Source organism: Taeniopygia guttata, chromosome 4 (genome assembly GCF_048771995.1).
Source record: "Taeniopygia guttata chromosome 4, bTaeGut7.mat, whole genome shotgun sequence".
Taxonomy (NCBI): domain Eukaryota; kingdom Metazoa; phylum Chordata; class Aves; order Passeriformes; family Estrildidae; genus Taeniopygia; species Taeniopygia guttata.
In genome coordinates, this window is record NC_133028.1 from 31,078,754 (window position 1) to 31,104,747 (window position 25,994).

The 25,994-nt window shown below is 36.8% G+C and overlaps 1 protein-coding gene across 1 annotated transcript in view; it reads right to left on the reverse strand.

Annotated features, from left to right (window-relative positions):
• Positions 1 to 2,233: 2,233 nt before the first annotated feature.
• Positions 2,234 to 25,994, reverse strand: part of LOC100228027 (plasma kallikrein) — a 50,001-nt gene continuing 26,240 nt past the window's right edge. Inside the window, exons 16-17 of the mRNA XM_072928271.1 lie at positions 13,653 to 13,744; positions 2,234 to 2,455 (exon numbers count right to left, since the gene is read on the reverse strand). Coding sequence (XP_072784372.1) covers positions 2,422 to 2,455; positions 13,653 to 13,744 — 126 coding nt within the window. The 3' untranslated portion in view covers positions 2,234 to 2,421. The remainder of the gene's footprint in view (positions 2,456 to 13,652; positions 13,745 to 25,994) is intronic.

The window sequence follows — 25,994 nt, forward strand, 5'->3', positions numbered from 1 at the left end:
GATTTAAAATTTTTCACCTTATTTGCATTATTTTTCTTTAAAATGTGTTGTGTGTAATTCATTTTTCTCCTATTTTGGCAGTTTATCTGTTGTGCTATTAAAAAGAGAGAATTATAAAAACAGTAAGAATTATATATTTTCCTCTTCATCTTCTAATCAAGTGATTTTTTAAATTAGATTTCCCTATCATAACAATAATATTAAAAAAACAAAAAAAAAACAAAAAAAAACAAAAAAAAAAACCACCACAGGCAACATAGACAACAATTTCTGGGAGAAAAATGCAAGATTTAAATTATTTTACTAGTATAAAAAATATCAGGAATTAAAATTAGCTTATTCTGCTCTTACCTATACTGCACATTATTTCTCAGATTCCCCTTAAAATCTATGATATAAATGTTCTTACTTAATAAACAATGGGATCACAGAAATTAATGCACTTGCATGGATATCTTAGAAGTTAATAGATATTTACATTCCAAAATGGAAGAAAATATTCACATGATTAATAGTCTTAACTGCTGAAAAACACATCCTTTAGTATTCTGAATTTCTATGTACCTATAAGTTTCCTTTGATGGAAAAAGAAAATCCTAAAATCAATTCAGACTGCATTTGTAACCAAATTTCTGTTAGAACCATCCACTTCTAAAAGGTTCGTCATACTCATGAAGACTTGCAGACATCCCAAAAAGGACAAAGTGCAGGATTGCAGGATTCTTAAGACTGCAAGATTCTTAAGACCCTATATTTTAGCCACAAAACATAAAATTATGTTAGAGATCTGCCAAACAGCTCAGACTTTGCAAAACTCACAGAGATCAATATCTGGAGGCCCATCATTGACACAGCTACAGTCTTAATCCTCCAAACCAACAAGTCATGTTGAACTCTTTCCATCAAGGTGCTAAGGTATTTCCTCAAGCAGTCACAAATGTCATTCATTACACTTGCATGTCAAATTACCTCAAAATAATCAATCTCACTGATATTTCTCTACAAGCTCTATTTACAATGGCCACGTCCTGGCCCAGACAGGTTATTACATTTTCTTTCCTTCTCCACAGCTTGCCAGGACCTTGCATTTCAGCTGCTATTTATAGCTACAACTTCTCTCTTTTCTCCTTTAAGGAAGCTGCAAGTTCTTGGACAGTTAATGAAAATCAATCAGACAATCAGACTGTTACCTCTTTCATGTACATAGAAAGCAGCTCTTCATCTAAAAAGGTAAAAAAAAAAAAATGGAGAAAACAATCTGCCAGCTCTTAAAACACATTTCCTTGAAAAATCAAATTCTAATTAGAATTAAACCTCCTTCCAAAGTGTAAAAGTAGCTGTTTCAAAGCACCAACCGCCTAGTAAAGAGTTTCTACAAAAAATACAGTTCACACTGAAATTTGTTCTTGCTCTTAATGTTGAATTTAAAGCAGGATTAGGCCTGTGGTATACTACTGAGGCTGATTATGGCATATTTTGACATTGCTTCTCATTTTGAATAATTCCACAAGATAATTATAGGGAATTTGTGTATTTTCCTACTCCTCCTTTGAGCTTTTGCACTTTAGGCATTCCTCTTCCTAAGGTCTGTTTGCCCTACAAGGGATAACTGATTCTGGATCCCACGGTTCCAAAACAGTACGCAGAAAGCTAGAGAAAGGACTTAGAAGAAAAATCCCAAAGTGAGTTAGCCACAAATACAAACCCAATGTATTAGTGGATGATTCCTCATTCCATATGTCTATCTCACCTGATCTAGATACTGAAATGATTGAGCATGGTAATGCCTTAAAAGCAAAAGATACAGCTGAGTTAGCCAAATAAAGTTTTCTGTATTTCCTCACTCTACTGATTTCTCTGGAATTTTCTATACGGCAGCATTACCTATGATGACAGAGCCTCTCTAGTGTTCTGACTATTTTGTGCCTAGTACTGCATGTTAAGAAAAGGGAAAAAGGCAAGGAGATGTGTGATTAAAATCAAAATACTTTTATTCACCACAGAAATATTGCCATTTCTTTCTTTTGATGCCTCAGTTTAAAGGAAGGAAAAAGACAAGTGGGTGCCTGCTGTTGCACTGCTTTTGTTATCACCACAGTAGCTGCCATAATTGCACTTTCAATGTCTGTGTCTGCCTCCGTCGCTGAGACTGTTACTAAAATAATTATAGCAGCATTGACTTTTCTAGCCTTTTTCTAAGCCTTGTCTGTGACATGCATTTCAAGTGTTTTACTCTACCTTCTTCCAGGCAAGACCAGGCACTTTCCTTGCAGGGGAGTAACAGCCCCAAGAGAGCTCTTGATTCCTACGCAAGATTTCCAGCTTGAGTGAGGAACAAGGCAGGGCACAGGCATGATCTGTGCACTCGTCTTCTCTTCTGCTTATGAACTGGGCAGGGCACAGCTGGGTCAACACATTCAGTCACTGGTTACTGCTGGTGGCATCAGAGAAACCTCTAAGGGAGAACCAAGGGATTAGTCTCGGGTACATCATTAGGCAAATAAAGATTTGCTGGGAGGAACTCTGTGCTATCTTTTGTCACTCAGATTACGCAATGCCAAAGTCTCTTTGGGACCGAACATGCAGAAATACAGATTTCAGTAGTTAAAGTGGGAAATCAAAACACTGGTAGCATCTCCAGCTTTCTCTGGTTCCTCAGTACATTATTTTATTTGTGTACCAGACTGCAGTAGCCTTGGGTATATGACCTAAGAAAAGTTCGAAGTTGCATTTAACTCTGCGATAAGAGGTCCCTAATCCTCTGCTAAGAACTTTCATTAAATAAAGAGGCATAACTCCATTTTGAATATAAATTATATTTTCTCTTCCAAAATTCACATGCTAGACTTCTACTTTTTCCAGCACATGTAGATGTGGAATCTTAAGCACTTGGTCTACTGGTGGACTTGCCTCAAACCAATTATCATTATGCCTTTCTCAGCTTAAATGATGTTATGTTTCTATGGTCCTACAAATGAATTCATAGATAAGAAAGAGTAAACTGCCTACCAAGGTGATATTTTTCTACTTTGCCTTAATTGAGCTAATAGTTAGAGGCCCATGAAAGAGAACATCTTTGTTAATATTATCCCATAAACAGATAATCATAATTTTGTGCCATTTTACTGTCCAGAGGTACCAGTCAATGAATTGAGAAAGTTAAAGAAATTGACAGTTTGATCTGAAAATAAATGAAAAAGTCTACTAATTTGTTAATGATTTGATGCTTGCTTAGAATGAAAATAAAATTACAGATAACTTGAAATATTTTGAAAGCTAAAACTTTTTCATTTGGTATTTGAAAGAGTAACCTATAAATAACATGAATACACTTCAATATTTGTATGGGTCAGTTTTTACCTCAGGCCACAAAACTAATCATGTAATTCTGAGACTGGGACACTAGTTTGACTCTTGCAGTGAAGAGACCACAGGATTTTTGTTTGCCTGATTGGCTGGGTTTTTTTGCCAAATCAAGTTTAGCAGAGCAAAGAAAAGGCTTTTCTTTTTCCTGGAAAATGGAAACATAGAGCATGCCATGAAATGGATTACATGTCAATGGCACACAAAAAAATCCACCTGCTGAGAAAGCAGTACATCTGTAGAGGTCGTCACAAACAGTTCACATGTGCTAAGAAGCAATAATCTTTTTAAGTGATGTTACTTTGGAGATAATTTATTCTATTTTACAGAAGAACAGCTAGTAGTAAAGACACGTAACCAGTTTGCTGCTCCAACTCTTCAGGCACAAGTTCTTTTACTAACTTTCCCCAATAGGGAGTGAATAGTTTTTCAGACTGATTCAAAAAGGGATTGTTCAGAGGGATTCAGAAGTCATGGTACATTTGGGCTTAAGAGTTCCTAGTGTAATATTTGAATATATGAATATTTATAGCAAGGAACATAAAGTACAGTTGGAAATGACAACTTATTCCAAACTTCTCTTACGTTTCACTTCCTCTTCTTCTGTTGTCCAGGCATTACTTGTGCCTATTAAGAATTTGATATACTTTGTTTCTTTTTGTGCTACCCAGATTTTTTGAGACACCTCATTACTCATAGATTTCTGGAGCATGAACACTCACTTGATCAATGTCAAATAATAAAGGTTGCCATAGTTCTGTCTTAGCTGACATGAAAATAACTAATGATTTCATTAACAAAATAGATTAAAAGCAGTGATAATCAGTGACAGCTCATTCTGTAGTGTCATCTGTATTGATGCATCTCTAGTGCCTGAAACACTAGACAATTTTGTTTTATTAAATGGAGTTTAAAGAGATTGGCATGATTCTGTTTCCTTTAGACACTTTCCAGGGAGCTCCTTCTAACACTGTTAGTAGAATGTCAAGCCCAATACTGTTCTCATAATGAAATGTTATTAACATGCATTTCAGTGGTAGATTAGTATGAGGCATCTGAAGGGCTGTTTATTTTACATTCAATTTTATTTTCCATTTATAACATTAATATAAAACCCATCTGAAAGCTTTTCTTTATCTTGAAGCTGATTACATCCTTTTTACCTTCTAAGTATGAAATCATACATTTCCACTTCTGAGAGAAGCCCAGATATGTGTCAGGTGTAGGGCTGTGGGATGTGACTAACAGCCACACATATACTAGAACCCATGTGAAAATGAAATTAATCTGTGGAAATTAGTTCAAATGGTGCCTAGACATTTGAAATTTCTAAGGTTAAGAGTAGCAAATGCACAGGTTAAGATGCCAGAAATTCAATGAGATACTCACACAGATCACAGTATTCTGATTTTAATATATTGCAGCCTCAGATCTGACCTGCTTTAGCCATCATGAGCATGAGTCAGTGGATTGTCTGGGCATGGGCTAGGAGTTCTACTGTACAACACTGCGATATTAAACAGATTTCTCTTGGCTGCTCTTCAGAAATAAATGAAAATTTGAGATGTAATATAACTTGGAAAAAGAGTCCATTTAATATTTATAAGAACTGTTCCCTTATGTTAACTGAGTGTCAGACTAAAAAAAGAGAGCAAGTCATCTTGCAATCAATTTTTAGACAAATTTTGCTATTTTAAAGACTTTGACATCTATAAGAACACTTACAAAATCAAAAAAAAAAAAATATAGAAACCATACACTACATAATACAATAATTGGAATCCAATCCCCAGCAATTTTACTAATTCAGGGTCATCTATTTATGTATGGATTTGACAAACATTATTGTATCCATTGGACCTGAAACATCTTAAATTGTCACAAGTTCATTGGTAGAACACTATTTGGCAAGAGAAATCCAGTACTTGATGTTTAATATTCAGTATATCAGAAATGATCCAGTGTATCTAGCAGGTAAATTATGGGTAGTTACAGCAGACTTTGGTAGATAGACATTTATGAATTGTTAACAACGATGCAATTTTAAAAAATGGGAGTCTTTGAACATTTGCCTCTTAACTTACTGCGAATCAAGATGCATACACTTAGTTTTCCTATATACCTGCTGTTACCACTGCAGCAGAGCTATGCAGCAGAGGAAAGGCTAGCAGAGAGGCTACAGGCAACCTGCAGCAGCTGAGAACCTTTTCCAGTTTCTGATCAGAGCTGAAACTCAGGTGCAGTCCCAGGTCTGTATCAACCTTGTAGACTGCAACCTGATCTTTGGCATCAGCAGGAGAAAGCACCCAGCACACTGTGACTCAGTCTGAGCTGGCTGAGGCTTGTTATTACAGCTGTACAAGGGCCACTGGCCACTGCACAACCTGCTCTAGTCTGAGTGATGGGAAACCATATGTGTTTAAGACCTGAGAGCCCCAGGGAACCTGTGCGCAATGAACAACAGTCATCTGGGGCAACACAACTGGGAGAGGCTGGGGGCAACTTTTAAGCAGCAGCTGGGAAGCAGCAAGAAAGAAACAAACTGTGTTAAGAAAATGTATTAAAAAAACCCTATGTGGACCATATAGCCATGGGAAAGAATCTCCATGCCTATGGCCTTTACAAGCCTAGAGAGGGCCCTGGAATGCCCTTGTTTTACTGAAAGGATATCTAAGTATGATTCTGGTGCCACTGTTTTTCCTCCAAAGTTATCTGACAAAATGAGGGTGAGCCATTAAGAGCATCAGGATTACAGGATGCAGCACTGCAGGATATGCACAACAAGAGATAAGCCTAAAAACAGCCAGAAAGAAAGAATTCACTCCACATAAAGCTCTACCTGCCCTTATTAACTAACATTTTTGGAAAACAGTTCCCTCTAATTACATTGAAAGAGGTACGCAGATAAGTCTCACTCTCTCTACTAGGCAACAGCATAAACAGTTTGTCCAAGGTCACACAGAAAGGATGAACTGTACCTACCTCTTTCAAATCCTATATAACTATATATAGTTTAATGAACTTCACCGTCATGATGGCACTATTCATCTCTCACTGATGCTACAGCTGCTGCTTAGAGGTGCTAGTTATCACCTTTTGAAAATTTCCCACTTTGTTTCTTCCCCTAGTTGAATACCACTCTGGCAGTAAAACTCATCTAAACATGTAGTAACAGGACAAGGGAGAATGTCTTCAAACTGAGAGTAAGTTTATCTTACATACCAGGAAGAAATTATTTACTGTGAAGGTGATGGGGCACTGAAAGAGGTTGCCCAGGGAGATTGTGGATGCCTCATGCCCAGAAGTGTTCAAGGCCAGGTTGGATGAGGCTCTCAGCAGCCTGGTCTAGTGGAAGGTATCCCTGACCATGGAAGGAGGATTTGAATGAGATGAGCTTCAAGGTCCCTTTCAATCCAAGCCATTCTGTAATGCTTTGACAGGCTGGAACTATGTGATTTAATGGGGACGGTTGTATCTTCATATAACTAACACAAACTTAGGTTTACTTAAAGGTAATAGTGGAAATCTCTGATGTATATGGAGGAATCATGATAATTTCAAAAGGTGACAGAAGACACAGCTTGAAGGATATTGAGGACAGGAAACCACTCAAAATTTGCATTGCTCTAGCTTGTTACCTCTGTTCCTTGTTAATCACTTTAAAAGGAAGATATGAGAGTAATCTTGTAATGGATGCTGCCCCTGGTATTATTCAGCTAGAGCATATTGCTTTTTTTTCTAAAAATGGGATGTTCAGTCCAGCATCCTGAGTGATGCTCTGGTGTGATAGAAAGGTTTCTGTGTAGTTTAAACTTCAACATATCTCTAAGAGACAGCTAACTTCACCTCATCTTGTGAAGTCTGCACAGGTAATGGGTCCTCTTCCACAGGCTAAGTCATCATTAGCTTTTATAAGCCAGGATGGCCTATAAGGTCTTCTAAACAATTTGGGCTGAGATTCCTTATTAAAACACACTTTGCTCACATTTCTGGCAATGGCAATGGCAATTCCTGAAACAAGAAAACTTTTAAGCAAAAGTCACTGAGCAATGTGAGCTTTTGAAGTGTTCTGCAAAGGTCAGAAACTAATTTCCCCCTCTTCTCAGGAGTGGATGTACTTGAACTTACTATAGATTGGCATGTTCCTGACTCCTGATTCTGCCTCCTCCACTAAGGTGAAAATTCCCCCACCCAGCAAAGCTGTAGAGAATTGTACACATCAAGAATACGTGGCACGTGAACTGAGGTCAGGGGAGAGGGATGAACAAAGACTGAAGTTTGATTGTTGGCATTAATGTATAAATATCGGGCATACAGTGAGAAAGTGTCTGGGTATCACAAACTGCTTGTCTTTTATTTCTCTGACTATTATAGCCACAGGCACAAGAAATCATAGCAACGACAAACCTAATATAGGGGAGAAGCTGACAACTTTCTATGATGTCTCAGAGACAAAATATTTATATGTATGAAACAAAGATTCAACAAACAGTGTTAATAATTGAGAGTACTAACACTGAGTTAAAAATTGTATGAAAAGTTTTTCCAGATGAGTACACATCATCACACTGGGAGTCAAGATGTAGTGAGGGCTTTTAAGTCACATACAGTCTTTTTCTAGCAAAGTAAAAATTGGACGTAGCTATATAAATACTTTTCACACCTACCACGATAACAAGTTTCACATATTGTCTCTATTACACATATAAACCCACTCAGTATCAAGAATGAAAATAGAGTGAAGAGAATTAAATGAGAACATTGTGTCAAAAGGGGACTGCAGTAATAGTAAGTAATTTCCTTTGGAATTCACACCTACTTGAATGTGTAATTTAACACAGATGGAAATTTGCTGAAATTTTATAAAGAATATCTCCATAGCAGGGATCTCATGACGAACAAAAGAAACACAGTGTGATTTACATGTACAAAAATTAAATCACTAAAATACTGAGCAATAAAAATTTGCATAAGCAGTGGGGTAGTATAGATATTTTACCATTCCTTACACTTTAGCATGCTATTTGCAATCTTCTGATCTTTCTCTTTTAAACAGTCTCCCATTAACAGGACTGCAGAAGAGAGGACTTGGTTGTCTTTGTCCTTGGTTCATGAAGTGACATCCCTGTATTCTAAAGTTCATATCTAATTCATTTTGGTCAGTATTTAAGAATGCACTTAACTTCAAGCACATGATTGAGTAATACTGAATTTGCAAAATTTAATTTATGTGGTCCTAAACAGAGATGATTTCCCAGCTCTAGTCCCAAGTCTCTAAAGTAACAAGCAGCTCACAGAAGTCTGTCCAGGCCTAAGTCATGTACTGTTCAAAACCCAAAGCTCAAGTGCACAGCATTGTAGAAATACAGGTTCATATTCCATAGGGAGCAATTTACTTTTCTCTTACTATTTTATCACCAGTGCCTAAAACTGACTGAACTTACCTAAGGCTTTGTGAAGTTAACCTTCTACAGACTACCCCCTCTCATATAGTTCTCTTTCAATGTGTTGATAGTGCAGTTTGACTACTAGAAACAAGAAACCATAGATGAAACTGCCCAAAACATGGGCAACATGTTTCAATTATTTTTCCATACTGTTTCTTTAGAAAGCATTCAGGAAATTTTACCTTTTGATGACGTACTTTCATCCTAGAAGGAAGAGGGGCAAGCAATTAATAACATAAATAATTGAATTTCAAATTTGCAATTCCAACTATGAGATCAATGTAGAGGGCATTAACATAGAGAAAAAAAAAATCTATTCTTTCTGAAATAGTTCCTGAAGGTACAATATTCAGTTCTTGCTGATGCAGAAAAAAAATTGTTTCCTTCAGACCTGACTCCCTCCACTTACTTAAATGTTTGTTTTAGATTTTTCAAAGCCATGTATGTTCACTTATGCTGATATGGTACCAGTGTAATACATATGGTTACCAAGACAAAAGGTAACAGTCCTGTGTGCATGTGTAACATGTTAATAATATCAACACTTTGAGCATCATGTTAATATATAAACTATCAACTTACCTGGGAAACTTCTAGTTTTGGACTATTATTCTGTTTTTCCAAGTGTCAAATACTTTATGTTCAGATGTTTTGGTAATCCCTTGATAATGAATTATTTAATTCTACAACTTTGCCATTGCAAGTCATCTGTGCCATTTTTGGGCTATAACTAGATATGTTTCAGTAAGTGCTTTTCTCAGTACTAGAAACACCATTTCACAGTGCAAAGTATTCATGGAAGTACTGAGTGAGGAGCAGTTTAAGTATTAACCAGTTATTTATGGCATCCCTTGAAGGATTCTTAATCCCTGTAATCCACATTTTGGAGAGAAGAAAGCAAGCTATTAGTTTCACTATTATCTCTTTAAACCATTACAGTGTTCTGAACAAAGCTCTGCTAAAAAAAATTTCAAACGTGCATGCCAGGTGCCCACTAAAGCTGTTTGGTCAGCCCCCTCCTCATCTGGACAGGGGAGAGAAAATATAACAAATGGTTCATGGGCTGGTATTACGGCAGGGAGGAATTACCCATTGATTATGGTCATGGGAAAAATAGACTTCATTACCAATCAAATCAGAGTAGAATAATCATAAACAAACCCAAATCTGAACAACTCTTCTGCCTACCTCTTCCTTCTTCCCAGGCCAAACATCACTCCCAAATTCTCTGCCTCTCTCTGTCAGGGGCACAGGGGTTAGGGAAATTACTGCAGTTCCCTTTTGACATAATCTTGTCATTTTGATCATCTAGTCCAACCTCACTAAACACATTTTTTCAGGTATATGAAAACATGTCATGTATGGCAACAACCAGGTCTTGTACAATTTTGGCTTGCACTCCTGCAAATAAACTGCTCAAAATAATAGCGAAGTTCTGAGCCTTGAACAATTAGAAATATGGGAGTGACATAACACCATGAACATGTGGATCTGTACATGCATCCTTATCTTCTGTGGAATAATGAATTTCTTTTCCATGGTTAAGAAAGAAAGGTCAATTGTAAACTTTGTACAGCTACAAAATGACTGCCTGAGTCTCCAGGGAGATTTTGCAAATATGGGACAATCAGGGATGAGAGAACAGTGTGAAAACATTGCCTTCAAAAAAATTTGCTCAGGCTCCAAAATATTCCCTTTGACAAAGGCATTAAATAAATAACCATCTAGAATCTGGTTCTTAATCCATCTGCTCCAGGAACACAATTTGAGACAGCTGCAAATTCTGCTCATAGATGATCTATGCCCTCTTATTTTTGAGACTGCTTTTCACATACCTGAGAAACATACAGATGTCTAAAGAATGGCAAAAGTAGCAGATCAACAGAAAAAGGCTGTTGTCAGCTCTGACAGAAATTACCCCAAATCTTGAAGATTTGAGACTCTATCTGGCAGAAGCGTAAGTGAATAATGTTTCACTCATTAGCACTACATTCATCAAGTAATTTAAATGCCACAGGTGGCCTCAGTGCTTTCCAAAGCATATGTGAAAAATCACTAAATCTCCACAGAAAGAAGCAAGCATTAAACTGCACAATTTTACCCTCTAGATCAATTTTTGGATGTTATATATAAATAGAAGGAAAGGAAGCTCTTTACAATTGTGAAGCAAAATGATTATTATAATCAACATATCCAGTGGATGTGACATTAACAAGAAGAATATCTTAGTTTGTTTATAGTCTAAATAAATCCAGCCTTGCTTTAAATTAACCAGGTGGCAATCTTTAAGCTGTGCTGCAGACACCATAGAATTCATAACAAAAACAAGGATGTGTTTTAGATACAATTCCCCAGCTTTGGGTCCCATTTCACTTCAGCAAGCAGAGAACAATTTCAGAATGAATTAGCAGTGTCTGCAAGCATTCTTTAGTCAAAAAAGGAAATTACCAAGAGGACAGAGTTTTAACAGCTTTATGCAGGTTGACAGTCACCACTGAATTTCTGGAGCAAATTGCTACAATTTCCATTTAGTTTTGTTGATGTGCTATTGCTACAAATTCCATTTAGTTTTGTTGATGTGCTATTCCATGGCCTTCTGACTTTTACAGACTTTCTCTGCTAAAATGATAGAGGTGTTTAACTGCAGGTAGTGAGCCTTAAAATGCTCCATCTTATGAAAGAGATCATTAGCTTTTGGTCAGTGAGTGAACACAGATAAAACTTAAGTAATTAAGCTAAAAATTCAACTAAATTATGGGATTAACTAGGTGGAATTATCTTAAACCTTCCACAGTTTAATTAATTTTAAAGTAACTGAATTAAAAGATGCATAACCAATAAGTCTGCATTAACAAAAGTGTACCAAGTTTTAAATTTCCCCTGCCTTACTCCCCCTGCCTTTAAACTCCTCTTGCCGTTTCAGAAGCCCCACTTGAATTAATAGATGTGATTCCAGCTCTTCTAAGGTAATATTTGCCTGTTCTTTACACCAAGGCATAAAATTTGAAAAAAAATTTATTTCAATTTACCTAGAAGCTGCCCTGTTGGGTTTTTTCCCAAAGGCCATGCTCTTCTTCACATTTTAGAGGACCTAAGCAGGAGCAATAAATACTGGTTAAGTAGGTCAAACACAAAGTCACAATGATATCACTATTTTGTAGTAGTATATTAAACAGCATCAAGACAATTGGCCACAATTACTCACATTATTTAATTGTTAATATACTCTTTGGAATAATTTTGGCCCATGAAAATGCTTAGGCACAGTTCAAGGAAAAGCAGATCTGGTGGTTCTGACCAACACCCAATTTGGACTCAGCTATCCGGCTTTGAAGCAGAGAGAAAAAATAGTGTTAATTACCTGCAGGGCTAAGGAACAGTCTCTCCACAAAATTATTAACAAAACTTACATGCCTTGATATAAAAATCCAATCTTCCCTACAGCACAAGTCTCAGGCGACTGAGGCTGTCTCTCAGAAGACAATAAAGACAAGCAATTGCAAAAAGAATTGCAAAACTCACATCCTATAGCAGCCATCAATTCACTTAAAAAAAAAAAAAAAAAAAAAAAAAGCAGAAAACCAAATCCCTATCACCTAGTGACTGGAAAGTCAACTTGAGCTGCTCTTTGCATCCTGAAACAGCAGCCAGGAGATTCTGCAGCCCCAGGAGATAAAAGACCAATGAGTACAAAGGGACACCTGGCCCTGGGCAGAATCTCTGATCCCCCTCAAACCTCCTTTTAGGAAAATAAGCAAATCCCTACAGATTATTCAAGTAAAGGAGGTTTTCCTTTAAGGCCGTTGTACCAAAATGAATACCAAAAAGCCATTTGGAAAAATAAATGTGAATTTGACCCAGAATTCCAGTTTTCAGGGCATTTGGCTGAGAGAAAGCAACCCCAAACTTCATGCTCTGCTGCCTGGACAGCTGGTCAGTTACTTTCAAGCTCTTCACTGATGCAAAACATGGAAGCAGTCCCTGCCCCAGGCAATTTTCTGTCACTCACTCCCTGGGTAAATCTCGGAAAATCCCCTGACTTCTTCAATCTGGATGACTCAGGAACACTGTCTCCTTTCTTCCTCCTGGTTCTTTGCAAACATTCACAACACCTTTTTCAGGAAAGTGAGACACAAGACATCACTTCTATCAAACAAAGAAGGAATTGGGCATGAGGCTATTGTCCCCAAGAGCACTAACACACCAGCCCACCTTGGTGCCAGTTTCTAAGAGCACAAAGTACTCACCAGAGTACTCCAGGCTGCATACACAGCCTTGCCATCTCTGCCCTGACAGCCTAAGAGGGTAGGGAAGACAGGCATAAGAGAGGCACCACTGAGTGAAGAGATGCAGCTGTATATCTGCCTCATGGGGCTGCCCACCTTCAGGAGATGGCTCCCAAGTTGCTCTGCAAGCAAAATCCAGACTCATTTCAAACTCATCTATTTCATGCCTTCCTTCACTCTTCTGCTTTTCAAGGATTTGCAAGCTGTTCACATGATCGATCCATTGCATGGCTTTTGTTTGCCTTTGGGAAAAGTGTAACTGTCTTGCCTTTCATCCCTCTCAGTACATCTCTGTTTTTCATCCCTCACTTAGGCAGTCTCACAAAGTTGTAGGAAAGCAAAGTTTTCCCATGAGGGAGTGGGGTAGCATGGGATGGCAGGTGCCTTGGAGCACAGACATGTTGAGTTGGACTACCTAGGGTGGTGAAACAGGGACAAAGCCCTTTGGTGCAGTGAGGACCCAAGCTGTGCCTTTAAATCCCTGAAACTCTGCTGCCTGGGTGTCCCTCCTTCATTTTATGGTCTTGCATAGCATCAGCAGTAAGTAGTATCTGACCTTGCTGGCAGTGCAAACAACAGAGAGAGCAGTTGAAACATCTCCATATTTTCACTTCTTGAATGGTCTGTTGAGGTAGTGACAAAAGCTCCCTGGAGGAGAAAGAAAAACCACTTCTGTGAAAAACTGTATTTTCAAGGTCAGTGACAAAGTTCCATAATATTATATTACACAAACAAAGTGAAAAAGAAAGATGTAGTAATATGCACAATTCACTCTGTGTCAACAAGGGCAAAACTCTTTATTGAAATCTATAACAAGGGCGTTAATAAGCTCTACAAAATGCTACGTACTTTTCAGTTGAATGCACCATTTGAAAGTTTCAGGGTGAAATAGCATCCTGGAGGATGTTCCTGAAAAATTCCCCAAAGCAAGGAGGAAAAAACTTCCTGCTTAGTTACTTGTTGCATGGCCTGAACTGCTGTAACCACCACGTTTCCTTAAGCATTACCCAAGAAGCAGCCAAGTAACGCACAAGTCTGTGTGCTAGTCATTGTAGTTCTACATGGCACCTGGGTTCAACCTTATTTTGAATCCAGAGATACAGAGAAAAAATTGCAGTAAGTCACTTCCACAGTGTTATAGATAAGCTTTGATAAGTTTGTCTGTAGGTAACCAGCAAAAATAGCATAATACAAGCATGACAGCGCTGAATCAGACGAATTATACATGTTTACATCATGATGCACAAACCTTCATTTCTGTAGAGCATTTTTAAATATCCTAAGTATGATGCTTAAGAGTACATAATTTTTTCTTAGTGACTTTTATTTGTTGTTCAAACTACAAGAATAATCAGAGATAAAACAAGCATTCAGAGATGTTTGAGAACTGTTCCCACCTTCTGAGCGAGAACTATGTAATTTGCATTTCAAGGTACTCTGATCAGATTTCTGAGCTCAGGTCATATGAAACAATAATGGCAAACCAAATATCATAACTATTTGCTTTGCTGAAAGGGGTTTAAGGTTGCAATGGAGGTTGTAAGAAATACAATGAAGAAAAGAAAATAGTTTGTGTTTTAAAATAAACGAGGAATGGTCACAGAGCATTAAATGGCACAAAAAACAATATGTCAAAAAGGGGACTGAAAAAGAAATGCCAACAGAACCACACTTACACTAAATGTCCCCTTAGCACAAAGATAAAAAGCAAAGGCTGAACTTGACAAGGCTGAAAATAAGTTTGACAGCTTAGACAAGAAATGTAAGATGACCTTGGCTACACTGATTTGAGTAAGCACATATAGACAGATCGCCAAAAGAAAAATATCTGAGTACTTTCAAGTATAAAATATTCCTGGGACCATAGAGACAATCTTGCTGTTTATAAATGAGGTCTGAGGAGTCAAACTAGATGTCGCAATGTAAAAAATGCCAACCATGCTCTTCAGAAACAATCAAAAATATCACAGTGTAAATACAAAAATATCTGGCACTGGGTAGAAGATATCCAATCATAATAACAGCAATTGAGATAAAACAAAAAGTAATAGAGCTCTTGTTCCTTGCCTTTCCTTGGTACAATAGTAAAGAGGATATATTTGGATGACAGTGGAAATTTCCTCATATATCTCTTTCTGCAGTTGAATTAATGCAGAAAAACCACTTAACAGCATTGAAAGTAATATATTAAATTTTAGAAAAAGAAATTGATTCAGAATAAAATAGATTAATTTCTAGCAATTTAGAGTGAAGGAGAAGGGTTGTGACTGGGATCTCTGCTCTAGGTCTCCTCAGTTACAAGGTAAATGAACAGTTTGATCAAATCTCCCTGTAAAATTTTCTTGGGCCTTTCCTTGCAATGATCTCACTCATTGGTTTTCTTAAGCAGCACTGTAAGCTGTGCTTTCTTTGGAAGTTGCAGGTGCAGAAACTCAAGTGTTCCTTCTGTGCATGTTTCCTTGCTATGCCGGTAACATGCTCATCACCAGCTCTGTTTGGGTGAAAGACCCTCAGTGGCAGAACCTTTCATGTACCCCAGGTTTTCTGTAGATAGTTAGATCAGCTTTGAGACAGATGGAGGTACAAACATTATCCCATTTCCCAGAGGTGTGCAGGCTTCAAATAAATTTGAAATTGTGACTTCTATTTTTCTCCTGTCTACCAAGAACTGCAGAGGGCTTTTTGTGCTGCAGAAATATTTCACTTATGGCTTTCATATATTAATTAGAAATCTGCAAATATGAGAGGATAATTTTTTGATATTTAGTTTGCAGAACTTTCCTCTACAGTAGTGAGCCCTCACAATTAATCATTCATTATACTCTGCTCATTCAGAGTCTGTGGATGATGTGCCATTATAGTTAAGGGTTTTTTCCTCAAGTGTGACTTGCATTGCTAAAAATATGCAGAAGGGAAACAAAATTAATTGATATTTCATCCTGCATGTTGTGCTTGTTCTTTTGGAAAAAAAAACTAATTACTTCAGGAGTTGCATAGTGTGCAAGTATTTTAAACTTTATAAAACCCAACAGCATCTCAGAAATAATTTTGCTTTTTCTTTCTTAAAAACACCAGAGAAATAGTTTCAGGTTCACCCAGAAAATATCAAATTGCTTTTCAGGAGGAGATCATAACTGACTTTTAGACTGACTCTCTCCTTAGATTTACTTGCAATCCAACTTTGCACCATTCTTATGTATCAAATACATCATCAGTCCACTGTTTTATTTCTACAGTTCTGAATTAAAACTACTTTCAATGTGTTTTCTATTAGAAAAGCTACTTTTTGTGGTCTGAGTAAGCCTTCAAATGTATTTTGCATTATAATTCTAGAACTATACATTAATCATTGTTGAAATTATTATGGCCAACTATAATTTTCTAATTGTTAGTGCTATGAAAATTCATAACCTGCATATGACTAAAAAAAATAATTTCTTCAAATGCCAAACTGCTGAAGGGTTCTTGCCAACATTCTTCACAGCCTTTCCAGATGGTATGTTTTAATTTCTGTTACAGAAAATGTCCTTAAGAACTTTAAAGCACCTGGGTAAAGATTAGTAGAATGTAGTAACGGTAACATGGTGAATAACCCTTGCTTTTCCCATGGCTTTTAAGACCATGGAAAATTAACTGGGGTACAAATGCATGCCAGAACCAGGAAACAGTGAGGGTGAGGACTAGTGGTAGTTAGGAAATGAACAGAGATGGACAAACACCAACCACAGAGCCTATTCAAAAAAAAAATAAAATAAATAATTAAGTTAAAAGAGAAATTTCTGTGGTTTGGCATCTAATTCCGGTGACGAGATATATGATGGTACCATATAAAAATTCTGATTGAAATATCACAAACCCAAGTTTCTGCCTCATTTTTCTTTTCAAGGGAATGAGGAGAAGAAGAAGCAATGGAGAATGGGATGGGAAGGGGAGAAAACAGCTACAATTTCAGCTCAATGTCTGGAGCACCAAAGCATAAAAGATTTTCTATACTGATCCAAACATAACACTTGCAGTCTAAGAAGAGCAGTAGCAATGACAGAAGTAAAAAACAATGCCACGCATCTGTAAGTCATATTGAATATTACTACTGCTAATTATGAATACATCTCCTATATGTATGTTGAAAACTAAAAATAAAAATTGTATTTCAGTGTTCTGGTAAACTCTCAAGCTTCTTAGAGCAATGGCTGTGAGGCTTGGAAGGGGTTTGTTATTTGAATCTTAGCAGAAAATAAACAGCCCTGCTTTTTAGCTCCAAAAGCTCCCTCCAAAACTCTGGTTTTTATACATTTACATTAACATATCATGAAAACACGTGTGTTGTAAGTTTAAAAAATCTTGTAATTATTTTTTGTATTTATTTTTATTTGTTTCATCCAGGATCAGAACTTGCAAATAAATATACTCATGCTTTGAATTCACAGGTTAGAATCTCGGTACTGCTCATTTTGAATCTCTGTTGCTAATACATTTGAAATTACTTCTGCTCTAGAGGGGAGCCCTTTCTATAGATCAAAAGCCTGAAGAAATTTTCAAGTTATTTCAGACGTAACAACTTCGTATCTGCCATTCTCAAAAGCTGCCATTCTCACTCTTCTGCATTTTTGTTAGCAAGTCAGGTTCAAAACACATCCAACATCATCAATTTCTCAAAACACATAGCTGTTTCTTGAAGGCATCTGAACATAAAAGCTGAATGCTGTAATCAATGGCATAGGGTGAATGATACCACAGTGAAACTCCCAACCTGTCTGTGACTTACATTTCTAATGGTTGGGCCAATTTCTCTATGACAAGAGGTATGAGCAATTCCATCTAAGAGAAAAAAATAATTTCCATGTATCCCATAAAATAGATTTTCAAAGCATAACAGTTATTTTGAATATGTTTTGTTTAAAGAACTGCAGTCAGACTTTGACATGGTGAATGGTTTTGTCTGTCACAATTTTTTTTTAATGACCTTTTAAAACAAATTATTGTTATCTAATACAAAACATCACCCTCCAGGGCATGAGCCAACCAAGCCACAATCACTAGGAATAAATGCTCACTATCAGATTTCTGTTTTCTTCAGCTAAAAATCCAGAACCTACTCTTTGGTCAAGAGTGTATCAAATGGAGACATCACATGTAAGTACCTGTATCTTAGGCAAATGTGTGATAGGTTTGTCAAAATTCATATGTTTACTTCAGATTAACTCCTTTCTAGCATAACTGAGGCAATGAAATCCGGGGTATAATTAACTTACGTATTTATATGTATTTAATTGTCACTTCTTTACTGAATCAATGTTGTAATTTTTACTAGAATGAGACTAAGGTTGCCAGATGTATCTCTTTTAAACAGCTCATACTTTTGTAACAATACAGATCTAAATTGGAAAACCAAAGCTATGTTAAATTTTACCTGTTACATCAATGAAACAATTGAAAAATTATGCTTTGCTGCCACATTAATTCCATTCTCCATGATATTTTTTGGAAGCATTAATGCACCTCATCTCCTTGTAAGTCCTGTGGGGCCACCTGTACCTAGGTGGATCCTCTTTTGATCTGCTTGAGAGGAGAAACGTAGAGAATTCCATGTAGAGAACTATATATTGAACTCCTGGATAAAATAACATAAAGATTACATAAATATGTACATTTTTAAAAATTAATACATGTATTTATTTACATACATCTACATGTAGACTTGCCTCAAAATATATTGTATTAATATGTAGGTACTTAGAAAGCAGGAAGAATGTGTTTATTGAAAGTCAATTAAGCTTTTCAATAATTATTAAAAATCACAGTAAATAAATTATGCATACTTTAAACAACCATCATTAGGAATCATCAGAATTTTGAGTTACAACTGTAGTGATACCCACAATGTACAATATCTCTTCCTACAGCATCTGAAAGGCATAGCACTGTAAAAATAGGTAAAATAACATGGAAAATAGAGCCCAATTGAAAAAAAAAATTACCACCTAATAACATTTTTCAGATGGATACATAATAAGCTAAACCACCTCGTCTGCCAGATTTACACAAAATGTGTTAATTAAGATCTGTGCTAATCATGTGGGAGAAAACTGACTGCTTCACATATACACAGCCCTTACACATCCCCACAGCCTGCTCTCCATAATATTCCACTGAGAAAACTGAGCTGTTGAAAAGATTCATTTTGTAGTGAATATTTACAATTCAAAATTAGGGCAGGGAGAGCCTTAAGAATTGGACTGACTCCATTTGCACCATCAGAGGCTTTACAATCAATCTCCTGTTTCTTAATATTTCTTTTCATTTTGCAAACCTCTGAACAGACCAGAATGTGACATTTACTTAAAACACCTAAGTGACTCTTCAATGAGTCATTCTGCAAATTACTTTTTTCCTTCAGCCTCTCTAGGATACAGAGCCCTAAGTTCCAGAAAAGAAATACAAGGAAATAATCAGCTGCATTTCCCATCATTATGATGGGAAATGACCTTCATTACACTTTCGAAGGGAGATCTAATTCAGTGATTCCAGCTCTGTTTTACTGAACATTCAGTCAGTGCAATACACTAAAATGTATTTCCTCTTAGAAGAGATTAGGTCCATTTTTTCTGTTTTCCAAAGTTATATTATATTTAGTTGTTTATTTTTAGCACTTAATACTGGAACAAAGACGAAACGAACCATACAGTGCTACCAAGGACCAAAGTGTCTCCATCCACTCAGGAAGTACAGCAGATGTACTCTACTGTCATCCTCTGCCTTGTAGGACATACTTTCTCTTATTCATTCACCAGAATTAAAGGCTATTAATCTTTTTTTTTTTTCCATCATCTGTATCTTACTGGATAAAAAGTATTCCTTTGATGATAGAATAAAATTTCCTCTCTGTGGTCTAAATTCTTAGAGTTGTGCTAATTTTTAATTCTCTAGAAAATAAGAAAAACATCTGTAACATTGGTATCTATTATTCACATTTAAAACAAAAATTCTCATTCATTATATCCATATAAACCCAGATGATAAATTAAAGATTCATTTTTTAAAAATGGTTTAAACAAACAATATTTTCGACTGATTTTTTTTTTCTAATACTAAAGATTTTCTATTTCCCCAATAAGCACCTACAAAACCCACCTCCAACTTTCTTATCATTTTTATATTTACCTCTTCTTCTTCCTGGCCTTTTCTCTTTTCTTTTGTCTTCTACTCTTTTGGGATAAATTTTACTGATCAGATTCTGCTTTGATTTAAACTTTGGGTGGCCTTGCCCCCAAGGCCCTCATCTTTTAATCAGGATAGAGAACATGAGCATCACAATTCCAAGAATTCTGCTGGGAATGGTCTGCAGTGCAAAGTGACTTGCACTGAATAAAATCCAGCTTTTGGAGAAGTGAAAGCTGTTGCAAAATCATCCCCCCTTTTTTTCTTCACTCAGCAGTAGTAGATTTTACACTGAAAATCAGCAGCAAATATCTCATCTCCTTTGGACTGGATGCAGCAATCTTTCAGACATCTGCTTAACCTTAAGCACAAAGTTATTCAACAGAGTGCTTTACCTAAATTGATTCCTCACTGTCCTACTCTTGCATAAATATTCTTAGCTCCTTGAGATGAATTCCAAGTCCATGTATCAATACTGCCTGTGATTCCATGTACTTAACTTTTTGGGAACCCTCATTACTTGCCACACACTAACAGCAAAATTACAAAATGAAACAACTTGCCATTTTATATTGACACGTATGAATCAATACACTTTAAGTTTATATATATATATATATATATATATATATATATATACACACTTTATTTTAATTGATTATACACTTTAATTATAGTTGCTTTAGGGGTTTTAGTCATCCAAGTCAATACACACAGTCTTAGTTGTTAGGCATATTTCATTTATTGATGGTTCAAATTAGCACTAAGGGAAAGTCTTCCTCAGTATTTTATGAATTTCAGAGTATTCATAGCAGAAATGACCTGAAGTGCTAAATGTGTCATTGTTAAATCCTTTGTGCTTCATGCATTGTACCCGTACCTGAAAAACCAGCATGATGCTTCTTCATGGAGGAGGTTTCAGTCAATTCTCATGCAGGAAAAAGAGGCGGCACCGTAACACTTTCCATTCTTTTTCTCTCTAGTGTAGGGACAGAAAAAGTCCTGGCTAGAAAGAAATGCATTCTGCCAGTTTTTGTCAGCATTGGATTATATACTGAAAATGCTTTTATCTTCTAAGCAAAATATTACCTTTGGTTTCCTCTCTAATATCCAGCAAGAAGCACTCTGGACACCTAGGGATCAAATCAAGAAGCTTCTTTTTCCAGAAAGTAAACTAAAGCTGGTTTTAGACCATGCAAAACTTAAAAATAGTCAGATAAAACAAGAATTTTAAAACATCAAGCCTAAGGTTTCTCTTGATCCTGGCTTTATATCAGCTTTGTCTGGTAGACCCTGTACATTTTGTTGCAAATCCTTCCATTTCCTTTGATCCACACCTCTCTCTATTCAGCTGGAAATCAGAGATCTATTTGACCTGGTGTTACAGTGAACAAGTCAACAAAAAGAACTCTGTTTCCCCAGGTAAAATCCTGAGTCAAAATCCCAGCTCTGGTAGAAGGTAGGATTACACTTCTGCCATGATTATTTTTCCCTTGTCACAGAAGAAATCCTGCAAACGGTCTTCAAGTCCTTCTAAATACTTCAAACTGTGTACAAACATACTTTCTTTATTACCTTTTGTGTAACAGTATTTCCAGTCAGTGAACAGCAATCCAGATGCACTCAATATGCAATTTTGCATTATTTAATATAAATTTTACTAACAGGGCATAGTAGCACAAAGGTGTCCTCAAAGGTTAGGGCTCTCTCCTCCCTATTTCAGCACTGAGAGTGTAGTAGCAAGGAACAAAACAGAGGAGAAGGCTTTTGAATCCAAAGTCTCAGAGAGTAGACGAGAACAAGCATCTGATACAACAAGGAAAAGGTCAGGGACCTTTGTGCTTTGAGCTGTGCTGCTCCCAAAGGTCTAAGCTGCATTCACTCTGAAACTGAACTCTGTGGTCAGTCCTGAAAGTAACTGGACTGAAAAGTGTGAGGGTAGTCCAGACAACTTTAGATTTGCTAGGCTGAGTGGTTAAGATAACATATACCTTTCCTCTCCAAAAAAGCTTTACTGTAAAACTAGTATTATAAGTCTCTCTCAAAAAAAAATCAGTTCTTTATCCACACTGCTACATATGCTTGACAAAATGTGTTTTTCACTCAGTCCCAACACAAGGCAGTCCAAGTAGCAGCCACTTTGCATCCCTAGTGTAGCAGTTGAGACAGGCTGAGTCCAAATGAGTAAGATAGTAGTTCCTCTTCTCTTAACACTTCAGTTGTGCCTTTGAGGTGTTGTGAGGTCTGAAATAAATCTGAAACCTTTTCGGCAGATTATGAACAGAATCAGGATTCTCCAAATTAGCACAAGAGATTGGTTCTTTTTCCCAACAGAGAAAAAAAAAAACTTACTAAAAAATGAAATGCTTTCTTTCTGTTCAAGTATTAACTAAAGACTTCACAGATTACAAAACTTGCTATTATACTGAGAGCATGATTCCCAGGGAATTGAAACTGGCCATAAAAGAGATCTGAAGAAGATGACAGAGTTTAAGGTAAATGAATTTATAAAGCTTGTAAAAAATAGCACCATGTTTCCTTCACCTCAAGAAAACACTGAAAATAATTATTTGAGACCATTAGAACAAGGTTCCTTCCATTTCATCAGAATTTAAAAATTCTAGAGATTTAGGTGTCAAATGCCAGCAGGAATGTTTAAAAGTTTATCAATACTGAGATTGAAACCAAGTAGGAGCACCATAAGCCATATACATCATAAGATGAAAGAAATCTTATCCTAAATTTCCCCTCTGTTTATTGCCAATACCTCTCTAAGCTTGATTCATTAGAATAGAACACTTGCAGAAGAACCAGTGGGGGGTGATAATGCAACAAAACATCTGAGTGCAGTGTTGTTATCTATTTAAGCTTAGAGACAAGAACCTAAAATGTACAGGTCAGGCCACAAGCTAGAGCCTTAATCAAGTTTTCCAACTCTCCCCTGAAATATGTTTTTTTTTATGCAGCATATGCTTGAGGTGGCAGAGAAAGTCCTACTCTGATAATTGTCTAATGATATGGGAGCACTTCCAAGATCAGATCTCTGCTCCTCTCTGTTCTGTGAAAGGTCAGTAGCTTCTCTCAGCAACTTATCTTTTTTGCTCCCTTATTTAGTGAAAAATGGTCAACATGAAAATGAAACATATTTAATTCACCAAATAGACTTGCTTTGAAGTTTGACCTGAATAATCTTTTAAGTTTAGTTCATCTGCCAAGGAATAAAAACAATTATTCATACATCTCTACTGTTGTCACCCTAATGCATGATTAACTTTCCAAAAATAAAAAACAAATATTTTTTTCTCCTGGATCTGAAGAGCTGGCATAACCTCCATATTTCATGAGAAACATGCATGTCTTTTAATCCTGAATGGTTCCCAGGATAATAAGTTACATCTGTTTTACACAGTGACTAACCCTTATAAATAACAGAGCTTCATCCCAGTGAAGCAACCAAAGCGTCAGTTACCAGAACAATCTTCAGACAACAGCCACCACTAAGGATAAAATCTCTTGTGCTGACAAAAACAACTCATAACACCACTGAGGAATGTAGAGAGACACTTACCAAGTGAAGTTCCTGCTTGCTTATGCATGTAGTAGGGAATGTTCTGCTTTGCAGATATCTGAACAGGGCTATTTAGCACCATGAATAAGCGCCCCAGTGACAAACAAGCACAAAAACAAAACAGAGCAAAAACACTGTTGCTTTAGGACTATGTCAAATACGGCTAATTAGCCTTGCTATGAGCAGAGCTAATTTACTCTGGGAGAACACTAAATTGCTTTTGGACCCCACTGGGGCTTGTGCAGCACACTTGGCAGCCCATGGCACCACCTGGACATGCCAGCTCATACAGATCTTGGCTCAGGGATCACTTACAGGAGCACAGTTCTCAGCCCTCTCCTGTGATACAGCAGAGCTTTCATAAGTCATTTTGTTAACACCACTTCATGGCTCTGGAGGTAGACTAGAGAAGATATCCTGCAGAGAGAAGCTCTGGCCTCACGAAAGGGAGAGGTGAACTACTCTCCAACTTGAACAGGGCCAGCCTTTCCCTTTCCTTGGTGTGAGTCCTGAGCCGTTCCACTGAGCATCAGCTATTTTTATAATCATATGACTTTACCTCTGAGTTCACTCCAGATGGAATTTTCTGCTTTATGTGTATGGATCATCTCAGCTACGTCTGAAGTGCTCTGACCCACAGGGTTAAGAGTCCATGACATCCATTTCATTTTTGCAACATAGCAAGGATGGTTTTGAGACAGGAAAGAAAAGGATAATTCTTCAAAGAAACTGCAAGTCAAAGGTAGATGAGGAGAATGTAAATGTTGCCCTGGCCAAAATAAAGCTGGGACAGTTTGAGCTGGCATCTTTAGTTTTCAAAAAAAGTGCCAGAATAACCACAAAGAGTGGTAATCCTTACTGTGCTTCCTTGGACTTTGAACATTAATCAGACAACTATAATTTGCACTGCTACCCTTAAATTTTCTTTCTATACTATATATTTTTATATATTACCTTATAGTGCTGAGGGACATAATGGCCCTCTGTATTTAATCTATTTTTTAAGTATTGAGGTTTTGTGTTTATGGAATAAAATCCAAAAGCTAAGAATACTTCATTTTCTCCTCTTACTTCTTTATTATATATTTGCATGTTTCAACTGCCAAAATGTGTTTAGCTCTCCCAGACCATCCCCTTTTTTTGTCATCAGTAATTTTTTTTTTTTTCTGCATAAGCTCATTCATCAATCTTCCCCTAAGTCATAAATTTGAGTATTTTTCTGTCGTTTAAAATTGCTATGGAAAGCCCAGCCTTTGTACCTGTACTGCTTAACACCAGAGCATACTCCAGTTTCTTCTAACCCCTTTTCTGATGCCAAAGAAGTCTTCTGACCTCCCATTTTATCTTCAAAAAACAATTTCCAGCAGATATTTAATGAATCGTCTTACACAATGATTTTTGCTATGAAGTTTCTTTCATTGTACACCTACATAGTAGGGGGAAAGGAACTTAGCCCTTCTAATATAAATGATCAAAGATCATTTTTGAAATCACAAGAAATTGTCTTTGCGGTGAGGTTGCTGGTACCAGGAGAAGAAGTACTGATAAATAAAAGCACTCAAAATTGAAAGGTTATTTAATGTGGTTGCTTTTATGTTGTTTTATCATGATGTGTTTCTCCTTACTTCCCCGTCAAGTTTGAACAATGCTCCCCAGCCCTTTTACCCCAGCATTGTTTGTTTCACCATGGCTCTCTTGGGCCTTTACCAGACACATTTTCCCATCACTCCAGCCTGACCTCTACTTCATTCTCTTTACCCCAAACAGTTTTTTTCAGCATCCTTCTTGGTACAACTTGAAGTCACATGTTCTTCAATCCACAATAATAACAATATCTCTAAATCTTTGGTTTGTTCACTGATGCACAGAAAGAACATCTCTTTCCTCCTGCCTGAGTGGTTCAAGATTTATTAAGATAATCAGCCACTTTCAAATGCTAGAGGTGTAGTAGAAAAGTAAGATATTATTTATTGCCCTGCTCAAGAACCTGTAGTACCTGGGACATTATTCCATATGGTTCCCTTTGGTTGTGTTCAGAGGTAATGCTGGAGACTAATAATTCAGATTATCATCTCTTCCCAATTCTGAGTAATTTATCCATTCCAAGCAATCTCGCTACAGGTTTTTCCAGATATGAACACTTCACAAAGGAATTTTTAACAGATGAGTACA